Consider the following 11,764-nt stretch of genomic DNA (forward strand, 5'->3'; position numbering starts at 1 on the left):
TAAATCAACATAAGCAACGTCTAATTAGTGTATGGGTAATTTAGTAATTATTAACCAATTACCATGAAGTTTGCCGGTATATACTATATAAGATACGAACAAAGAATGTAAATCATAATACAATTTGAGATTCTGATAACAATTAAAGCGGTGCAACCAAATGAAAGAGGTGAGAGTAAAAAGTGCAACTTTTTAATTGGCGATTTTTTTCTGTGCATATTTTTATACTATAACTAGAAAATGGAATATATTGAAAGTATATGATAAAACGAATCACATTGTGAATGATATTTAAGATGAAATTTTCGTGATGTAAAGGCGAAACGGTGTTTTATTTGTCATTGTAATTAATAGAGACTAATAATCTGAAGTGAAAAGCTGTATCAACCCACTTCTCTATATTCTTCTATCAACGAGACTCTCGGCCCCAAACAATGAAAAGGTGGAAACAGCCCAATTGGCACTAAAAGCAGATAAAGCCCCAGGTGTCGACGGAAGCACAGTGGAATCTTCGAATCCAGCCAAAGCAGCTCTGCAGTAAAATCATATGTAAAATATGGATCGACGCACCAAGGACTGGCGCAAAATCTCCCCAAAATTCAAGAAGCAGGATCGGGCTGGTGGTGCAAACCTTGTAGAAAATATGCTTGTTAAGCAAGTCGTAAAACTGAAACCGAAAGAAGTATTTAAAAGAGATTTACGTGACATCGCCCATCAAAAACCAGTAGGAAGATACTAACGCACAGCAATACGATACTCTTGTTCTCCTGGTCTCCTCTACTCGTTGATACTGGATGACGAAGCAGCAAGATCCACTCTTTCCCATTATTCCAAATGGAGGAACAAGTAACAAGATGGAGACAAATGCAGTTGGATTGTAGCTGCAAGGAAGCGAGAAAACGATAGAACGATACTAACAAATCGATACTTAATTTTTTGTACTAAGCCGGATGGAGATTATGCATTGTAGAGGCCGAGATCAGAATTGGATTCTATATTAGTTAGTTTAGTATATTGAATAGTTTCAGATCAGGTTTAAAGATATTGGGCGGATAATGTCACCTGTTGGTATTATGCCGCCAAGTTTTGGCCTTATACATATTTTTGGATTTTTCTCGGATCTCCGAATGTTGTTAAATTTTTTTTATGAACATACAAGTAGATTAGCTAACTTGCATTTGAGGAATACTTTTCAATTACAAAATTGTTCTAACTTGGAGGAAGTTCAAAGCATTTTCGCGTTAGTCTACTCTTATGAATGTTTTCCGGTTTGTACGTGCTACCAAAGAGAACCTGTTCCCATATCGTATCTATAATAAATAAGTATGACTCTTTATGTAGACAGCTGGTGACGTATCGAACTCCGGGGTTTTTGAAAGATATTTTTTCTCAACAGATCTTGGCTCCAAAAAGGTTATTCGAAGAACTGGGAATACAATTTTGTAAGACTTTTCTTCTCTACAAAAGTAAGTATAATAATAATAATAATCGTTGGCGTTGAAGTGTGTTAGAGCACTTCATTCAAGACCGTAACGGTACCACAGTACACTGTAGGAGGCAATGTGGTCAGCATTGTGCTCACCCGAGATTATTACCCTGATTTGACTCAGGTACTCATTCACAGCTAAGTTAATTCGTATCCGACATGCGGCCATCATACAAATACCTCTGTCATCAGTGTGATTTAAACGGCAACCTTTCTTTGCGATAGCTTAGTGCTCTATCCACTTAGTGAACAACTCCCGGAGTTCGCAACAGATAACACACCATCCCACAATACCATAACGCCACCAAACAGCCACCGAAATCACCTTATTTAGAACATTGCTATTTCCCTATGGTCAGTTGAGCTCAAAAACCACTGCAGAAGTGTTTGAGCCGATAGAGTGTAAAGGAAGAATCGAAGATGATTCTGGTGATAAATATGAAGTGCAACATTTTTTTTGGATTGGATCAAGCGTTGAAATAAGGGCGACCCTCATTTCACGTTATATGAACTTAGTAGGATAAATCACGCTTGTTTCACAGCTAGTAGCTCTCAAACCGTTCATTCAGCTCGGAAGTGTCATGTTTATCGGAAAACCTCTTATACAAAACTTAATTTTATTTCTTGCATTCAAAATATCCAATTTTTATGATTTGGGTCATATCCGTGCTGTAGGGAATTAAGTACCCCCGTGAGTACATTTCAGATATCAAAACGTTGAAACACATTTTCAAATATGCCTGACTTCTAAGAAATGATATATATATATCACAGTTATTATTCGATAACGATAGAAGTTTGGCTTCTCATAGGATGATATTAAAAACTCATTTATATATTTCTTATTTGGGCTTCCTCGCTTCGATTTCTTCTGATTGTATATTTTTCTAAATAAAGTAAATTCAGAGCCACTTATACTCTTTTCATCCGTACTAACTCGATGATTATAAGTTTGGATCATGGGCAACTCCACAAGTCTACCCTACTTGCTCCATTACTCGACGAATTATTCAAAAACCTTATTTTCGGATGTGATTCATTTTCAGCGAATTGATTAAAAGTTTTTCCTACGATTATCAGCCCAAGTAGAGATGGAGTTGTCTGGAAGCTGGGATTGCAGGGAGTATTTTCCCCAGTAGACGTAGGCGGAGGAATATAATAATTCTGAAGATATATAAGTTCTCAGGGAAATTTTAGTGATAAGGATGAAATAAAACCGACATTCAAGATGGAGACTGGCTGAATTATTTACTAGCTATATGAAGAGCGGTTTTGTAGCACATGTATTCGACAGCCAGTAAAAACTTTTATTGTTTGTGTAATTAGGTTTCGAAAGTACAGAAAATGACAATGGGTATGTAGCGAAAAATTGAATCTATCATGCCTAACTAGACAAAATATTTGCTTAGAGTTCACTAGAGTTTCATTATCAGATTTTTTCTGCTGTCGGTAATGGAGACTAAATCTCCAGCGTCATAATATGAAATCAATCCCCAAAACGTTATCCAGCCACCACCATGTTTTTTGGTTTTGGTCATTTATTCTCGCAAGTTTGGATGTGGTCGCATGTGCAGTCTTCCATGACGTCCGTGGAACATGAAAGAACTCAGCAACAACCAACCAACCAATGATGATAGGAAAACTAACCAGTACTTTTCTATCGATGTAAGTGTATACATTTGATTCCCTTCATCTTCTGTGGACTATTCTGTTGCTCACCTTCACAGCCGGAAGTATGTTAGATTTAGCAGCCACAGCTTTTATGGAAGAAATCGGACTTTTCCTCAAGCACTTAGAAATAATTCGATGCCGCCTTGCTGGTATTAGCCGCCTCCGACCTAACCTGACTCTATTTTCCATCATCCCCTTACGGTAAAAGCCCAACAAAGCGTCCCCTCGCCAATTTCGATACATAACCTTTATTAGCCAATTTACTTTGGACAATCAACACATGTCCGGTAAAAACAATTTAGTCGCTGACGGTTTATCCTATCTTCTAAATCAGCATTGCAACCGCAGTCGATTTTTCGCCACTCGCAGCGGCCCAAAAGGATGACGCACTTTTTTAGAACCTACAGTCGGACTCCAAATACAAGTTGAAGGAGTCTCCTATCTTCGGTTCACCTTCCTTTATCTGCTGCGAGATCTCCGAAAAGGGACCTAGGTCATATATTCCAGTCACATACGCAAGGAAGTGTTTCGTTCAGTATACGATTTTGCGCATAGCGGCATTCGGACAGTGAACCGGCTAGTCTCTAGTAAGTATATCTAGCCGTCAATGTGCTTCCATACATACACCCTGATATAATAGTCACTTTGCGAGACTCACACGGATAAAAGTATTGTTCACGATCATTGACCGTTTTACGCGGTGGCCTGAGACAATACCTCTGAAGGATATTACAGCGCAGTTATGCGCTGAGGTCCTCTGTCGAGAGTGGATTTCACGCTTCGCTGCTCCAGCTACAAAAAAAAAACTACTTCCAAAAATTAAACGGTAATGTGAACAAATCAACTGCGAAGTCAAACTTTGTGGAAAATAGCAAACGTCGAAATATTTATGCTGTGTCTGTCTTTCTGTCACTTTTCTTTGAAACGGCTGCACCTATTGAGACAAAATTCGTTGGAAATATCCGTAACTTATGTATAAATTAAAGCTATCAAATATCTTGTTATATTTTGCATTAGTATTTTTCAATAACTCTTCTTCGAAATAAAGGCTAATATCTCCATCTATCTAATTCAGTTATTACTTAAAGACATCTGAAGGCATAAACGTAATCCTGACAGAAACATAGATAGGCCCTTTAACCCTAATAAAACATGCAATTCGTACTCTACAGTGCCTTCGAGAAAACGACCCCAATGAATTCCTCAAGCTTCAGGATGAGAATGGAGGATATAGAACAAATGGGAAAAATATATACTTTTCGCATTTTTCTAAATTATCTACTGCGAACAATACTGAAGCTCTAAATGGAGCCTCATAAATTGTCATTATTTCCCTACTATTCCTTGTGTCGTGCTTTCACCCTAGACAAAAGCGAACGGCTACAGGCTGCGACAGTGTGAGGAACATCATCACTCCAAGGGCAGTTTAATAAGGTCGAGCCATGTATAAATCCCTCGAAAAAAAAAACAAAGAAAAAAGGACAAAACGTGAAGCTTTTTAGTTCAATAGAGAAAATGAGAAAATAGAAGCAAAAAAGTATGGAGTAAGCGTTTGTGTCCATTTGCGGATCATTAATGAAACTTTTCTTCAAGTCCTTCAGATGTAATCTAAGCTTATTGGCCTTGGCCTAGTCTTTCCTTATCATTCACCACATTCTTTAGCGAATGTTAGCCGCATTTAAGAGTATTTTTTAGAAAACACGTTATTATCCCCCAATTCCTTAAAATATCACTCCAGTTTAAGCGTGTATCATATTTTCCATAGAGAATTTTAAATATGAGAACATAGATCCTAAAAGGAGGCGAGAAGAGTCAGACTGCATTTATCAATACAAATTCAACTGTTGGCAACGTCGTCCTCCATGCTGGTTAACATGGCGAATAAACAGTTCTCAATCAGTTTTTAATGTGATCCGCAAAATAAGAATTCAGCTACTTACACTTTCACTAGTTGCAGAGATTTTATTACAATCTGCATTTGTACTTTTATATGGCAAGTAGTGAAGGGATAGATAACTGTCAACGTAAAAAGTGTAAGTGATAGTGAAGGGATTACTACCCTTGGGAGATCGTGATTTTATTCTCGCGATTATTAAGTGGAATCCACTTTTAAGAAAAGATGAACGTTTGGTTCAACTAAGAAATGATCTACTTATGTATCTACAATATTTCAAGTTCTTACGCATTCCCGTCCCATAAATTCATCTCAACTTTAATCCATCATTCCTATAATCACAATATGAAATGAATATATTAATAAATTGTCTAAATCCCTTATAAACACACTCCATTCCTTTTAAAAATCAATCGATGCTTTCGAATCTTGTGTTTGATCTCTTCCCTTCTCTTCGTATGCGAAAAAGTGAAATATCTGCTCTAATGAACTATAAAATTATTTTGGGTAAGGTGAATGAACAGTGTGAATGTGTACACAGTTACCGAAACCACATATGGTATATTACATGTCACGCATTAATGGAAGTTTCATTGATTCTTCGAAGGAAAGAGATATGTAGAAATTTATCAGCACCACTAACTTAACGTCTCAGCTGAGAACTTTTTAGCTCAATTTAAGTTGTATGCATAATTACAACCCAATTATCAATTGGAAATCTTTGTGTGTAATGAACAATGAAATGCACGATTTCTCGTAGTACTGTTTTCAGGCAGTTAAGGAAAATTTATTAATTTTACAGAAAAATTTCGATGTGGCTCCAATGGAGGCTGACATACGTGGTACATACTTCACTTTGTTAATAACAGAAAGATTACAACCGAACTTTCCAGTATGGGGCTCCACATTATGGTCAATATTATGGTAAAAGGTTTCGTTTGGCATATACTGGCAGAAGAACGCCACCGACAGTGATAGTGCCTATTTCACTGAGATCAGTTGTCCAAAATTCTGTATAGTTCAGATTCAGTTTGAAAGTATGCTGCATGAAAGCATCACTCCACTTTTGAGCGAGTTGCTTCTTTGATGAACACAGTCAGAGAAACGAAACGATTTTATACATCTGCACACTTCGAACTATACTCTTTAGATCGCAGTAGACTAATTTAAGTTTCATCTAGCATTAGGTCTTGCCACATAGTGTACTAGATGACTTTATGTGGCAGGCAATATAATTGGGCGATGCTTTTCATGGTGTTTCTCCATGAGTAACACCTGATTCACGGTTATTTGTCGATTATCAAATATTTTCATGTTTAAACATTCTGCTTGTCTGCCTTTTTTTCTATATTGGAACAGTCGCGCTTCCTTGCCAGTCAGATGGTGTTCTCCCCTTCTCACTAACCCAATTGAAAAACTCACTGAGCTAGAATGTTGGGTACCAATCCTGCGGCTTCCAGAGACTAGCTGCGATGCCATCAGGTCATGTTGCTTTCCCCGATTTCAATCGTTTGATTGATTCCGTCGCTTCTGTGTCGCTTATGAAAGTGGAATATTAGCAAATTCAGCTGCTGGTACCTACTCGAAGAATTCTCGCCAACTGTCCGTCGCGGCTTGTCTGCCGGTAAACACAGTAGCTTCTTGTCATTAATACGGTAATAATGTTCGATTCCCTGTGTGCGTTTTTTTATGGATCTTGTTCTTAGCCTTATGACTTTCCTTCGAAATTCGTAGTGAATCGCAGTCGCGTAAGTGAGATCATTTCTTCCCTTCTGCGCAGAGCATTCTAGATAAACTCTCTATTCACGACGTCAGAAAAATTTTCGAAATCAACGAAAATTAGGTGAAGCGGAGATTTAAAACCCATAAAAATGATTTGACGAAGGGTGATCAGTGCAAAAAGGTCCAAAGCGGAAACCAGACAACTCTCTGTCGGTCCTCTTTTATCCGTTTCAGCTTCATTTTAGATGTTATCCTTCCATTCAAGGAAGTACGAGAAAACCCTCTCCAATGGTCGCATTCAACACGAGTGTTTTTTTTAAGAAGCTCCGACCATCCCTTTCTTCCCCTCACTAGCAAAGATCTGAGACCCAAAATCTACAAATGAGTGAGCGCCCTAACTTTTAAGAAGATGCAGGGATGTTTTCATTTTGGTTTGGAGGAGCAGTCCGCATTCGCATGTTGCCGTGACTTGCTTCCATGTTTCAGCAGTCAACCAGTTCCTATTGCGACACTTCGATAAGTGGCCAAAAACTTCACTTGCTCCAAAGGAAAGAGCACTTTTAGAAACATAGTCCTCATACTGCTGAGCGACAACTGAATCCCGTAGGCACATTTTGTTGAGCTTAGGGAATCAATGCTCTCCTCTGCGAGATACGGGTACGGACGTAAAACGCAAACGAAAATAAGCAATCTTCAAGTGATGATCTCCTCCTTGGAGGCCGAAGTCTGCGCATCTTTTCTTCTTTCGCAAATCCAAAAATAACACCCAAAGCTATTGCTCATCGCGATGTGTTTGATCTAATTAAAAATATGCTGTCAGTCAATTGAAACTAAACTGACCTTATGGCAGACTGTGTCTTTGAATAGTATACTGCCAATTCCATATGTCTGTCAACAAAATCTTAAAAATAGCGTTATTGTTTATACATCTAGGGTTTTAGCGGATCTTAAGCAAATAAAAAAACAATAGAATAGTAGAAAGTCAACTCCATACTCAAAGTTTCTGTTTTCCCTATGAAGTTGCAAAACGTTCGTTCTTATTTGAATTTTTTCTTGCTTAGATCTATGTCACGATGAAATCGGCTGCTATTCACACCACTGCTGTCTTTCCCAAAATTCTAAAAATGAACAAATATTTCACTAAAGCATATGTGGCGAGACCATACGCTTTAGTCTCGTTATACTTGGAAAATAACATCTTCCTACGGATTGAACTAAGGAGGATTAACAAAATGCTCCTTTTATTTACATTTCTCGTGAGAGTATGCAAATATCCTAGAATTTTTGGCAACATTCCCCCAAATTTCCCCATACCCCAAACTCGTGCGAACTTCCTAACATTTTCATCCTCTTTCTCTCTAAATGACATAATTCTGTGTATAGTGTACGTAATGAATCCTTCAAGAGAGTCGTTGTAGCTATCGCTGTTGGCATCCTGGAAATTGCATAATCTTAAGGAGATTCACTGAATAAATTAAGGTTTAAAATGTCAACTTTGAAATTGAATTGATTTTATCAGTTGAGCTTCATTTATAAATGTCAAATGTTTTCTGTGTGTAGTATACATCGGTGTATATACCACGAAGAAGTCACAAGCAGGCACCATCCTATCGCTTTTGCAGTTCGTCTTTCTAGATAATATACGGAAGCTGTTCTCGAAGACACATTATCAATGGTTTTAGAGAGACCTCGAGAAAAGGATAAATTGTAGTCAAGCGCAACTTATTCGGAAATCTGGTACAATGAGACTCATTCAGTCGTTTATTTATAAAATTGTTTGATGAAATTTTCTACATATATGTACAATAAACAAAATGGCGCAGATTGTGGAGACGTTTCGAGTAGCTTCGGACAATTGGACACTACTCATGCAAGTTTTCCATGCGACTTTTCCACCAAATTTTCTTTCAATAGGTATAACTATTTCTCAGAAAAGCGCATGTAACAGACATATAGGCAGACAAGCAAACAGTTAGACAATTATTTTAAGGGAGCTACTTGAAATGTTGACTGCTTATTTATAAGATTTTATTGGCCAGCCAATAAAAAAAATTGCATCGCACCTGTTCGGTGCTAAGCACTCCGAAAACCTCACTTTCTAACCTTTGTGATCTGTAATATTTTTCTCATTACTTTTTATAATAATAAATTCATGGAAAAATTTATATGATTAAATAATTTTCCAAGAAATGAGAAATGATAAGAAATTGGAATTTATATCTAATTTTCGAGCTGGTATATAAGAGACAACGAGATCTCTCATATCCGAAACTCAATGAAGATATGAACGTTCACGTCATAAAAAATGTCTTTAAGGCTAACTCTTCAACTATTCAATAAAATAAATATTGCACACTATCGTAAAGAGAGCCGCAAACGCGCCGAGCAATACATCATTGAATAGCTAAAAGCTGTTACCATTGGATCTTGCACAAGATGCCCTGCATTCTGTTTTACTGTGCTGCCATATTGACTTTTATACGCTCGTGTTTCATACATTATCTCCACTGGCCAGTAGAAACTCTGTGAGAATCCGGCTTTAAATGATAATATACTCCGTTTATGTCGTCATATACGGGGGCAAGGGGACAGAGAATAAAGGAAAAAGCTCACATAATACGAGAATAAAACAAGGAAAAATTCATTTCGGTAGCAGCCGTTGTCTACATAATTCTAGCGTTGTAGGGCATATTAAATTTGAAGAATCCAAGCCACAGAGCACTTGTGACAAATATTTTTATCATATTCATTGTCATAGCCAAGGGCTATCGTTTCCTTTCTTGCGCTCAAATAGAAAAGCCTTCAGATGAACTGTTTATCTTATCTTCTGCAGATGATTCCATTTTGGAGAGATTTATAGAAAAGCAGTTAATTGAAAATTTGCGATTATTTATGTTATTTCTTGAAGGATAGTAATATATTAATAGTGTGGAGTACCACAGCATTAACGATTGAGCATATACATACATACAAATAGCAGAAAAAGCGTAGTGTGATATTGACATTCATCTCAGATTACAGTAAATTTGCATAAAAGGGACAACTCCGACTGATTGTAACTTGGTTAGTAACAGTGTGATTCCCACCAAATTGATGGTATTATGCTTTATGTTATAGCCTATAAGACTTGACCACCACTTAAACCAGTAGTTTCTGAGAACGGGTTCGTGAAAGATATTATTACTTTCCTATAACAAAAATGAGCAGCTTTCGAATGTACTAATCGAGACCTTTCATTTGACATCCCAGATGACTATATTCGGTGAAAAAAAAACCAGCACCACTCTTAAACTCAATGTAAAACAATGTCACTCGCTGAATGAAAAGGGATTAACAGTTCCCAAATGTCCACCAAAAATGGTATCAACGAAAGAAACTGTTTCTGAGAAAATAAGTCACAGCCAGACGGACAGACAGACAGAGTCAGGGTGGTTGAGATAGGATATTCGTTCTTCAATTCTTTTTTGACATGACGAGCGGGACATCCTGTGTAGATAGAATCCAATTGTTTATCTTTTTCTTTCCACAAATAAAAATAAATTCCCAATCACTTTGTTGAACTGCTTATGGCTATAATTTTAAAAATTTCACTTGCTTCCTTCCCAATGCCTTATCAAGTATTTTGCGTTTATCTAAATCTTTGTCTATTCGAGGAAAATGTACAAAATCTGCTAAGCATGCACAGTCCATGATTGCTTGTATCGTTTTATCTTTGAAGTATTATACGTTAAAAATTGTGTCCACAGGCATGTTCTTATTCCATTGTTAAAACCGACAACAATAATAGTAAGGTCAGTAAGCCGGCAGTTGACCTCCAGTTCTTACTAATGTAATAAACAGCCGAAACTAAGTGAAAGCTTGTCTATTATTACTCGTATTATATGTGAAGCTATGTATATGAAAATATTAATTTTTGGTGGTGTTGCTGGTTTTCAGCAGATCAATTTCCTCTAATATAATAATAGAAATAATATGTAATAATGTAATAAGGTATACAGAAGGAAGCTTTCATCAGTAGAAATGGATTGAGAGAAAAATTGAGATGATTACGAATCATTGATATACTCATATATTAAGATTGTGGCAATAAATCTCACTAGTAGAATTTACAAAACTTATTATGACTACAATAGATTGATTGGATGACATGCCCTGGGTGTGAAGCTCAGATTATTTAAAGTAAATTCACAAACAGTATGCGAAAAAGTCTGTCGAAAGTTGACGATGCCGATGCGGCACTCGGACGATTGTTGACTTGCCTTCATGTTAAGCTCGTAGGCCTACGTCTCATGAAAGTCGGGTAATTATTCACTTCAGAAATCATGTCCTCAGCAACTGTCTTTCGATGTTGCTTTTGCACGAAATTTAGCACTGTCGGAACGAGCCGGGATGTGACACGTCTCATACGCAAACTTTCCATCACAATGTGCTGAGCAGTTCCATATGCCAAGTTCATTAGCAACCTCTCTTAAGCTGGAATGATAATTTCGAGTATCATTTCTATTACTTTTGTATATTTTCGGTGTTTGACGTGGATAGGCGTCCGAAACCACTCGTATACTCGAGCTTCTGAAAGAGCAGACTCTCCAAAACCTTTTTGCAATATTTTCATTGCATCAGCACACGAAATTTTCTTAGTAGCACAAAATTTTAAATAAACTCTTTACTCAACAGAACTATCCATATCAAGAGGCGACAAAAGGTAAAAAGTTGACTGATATAAACAGACGCCAGCCAGATACTGATGATGATTGCCGCTAAAATATTGACATTTTCATCACTTAAGGTGGTACAAATTTAAAGAAGTCGAAAATCGAAAATAACCGACTTTGACATGCGCGGTTTATTCATATTAAAAATTCCCGGTACTTTTTGACCATAGGGTAATACACCAGATATGGCAAAGCTTATTCAAATAGAACATAACAGAAAATAAAAAAAATACATTTGATTACCTATTGTTTGTCTAATGGATGATAGCATTTTTTCAA

The 11,764-nt window shown here is 37.0% G+C and overlaps 1 protein-coding gene across 2 annotated transcripts; it reads right to left on the bottom strand.

The window, feature by feature from the left end:
• Positions 1-39: 39 nt before the first annotated feature.
• On the bottom strand, positions 40-11,496 carry LOC119660476. Of its 2 annotated transcripts, XM_038069067.1 has the most exons (4): positions 11,281-11,496; positions 741-881; positions 594-667; positions 40-534 (listed from the first exon to the last, which is right to left on the bottom strand). In XM_038069067.1, coding segments are annotated over exons 1-4 (321 nt in total). In that variant the 5' UTR covers positions 11,386-11,496; the 3' UTR covers positions 40-533. The 2 variants fall into 2 exon arrangements, with proteins under 2 accessions (XP_037924995.1, XP_037924994.1); XM_038069066.1 differs by having other exon boundaries at positions 40-667.
• Positions 11,497-11,764: the final 268 nt, after the last annotated feature.

The sequence above is a fragment of the Hermetia illucens genome, chromosome 6, assembly GCF_905115235.1.
Source record: "Hermetia illucens chromosome 6, iHerIll2.2.curated.20191125, whole genome shotgun sequence".
Classification (NCBI taxonomy): domain Eukaryota; kingdom Metazoa; phylum Arthropoda; class Insecta; order Diptera; family Stratiomyidae; genus Hermetia; species Hermetia illucens.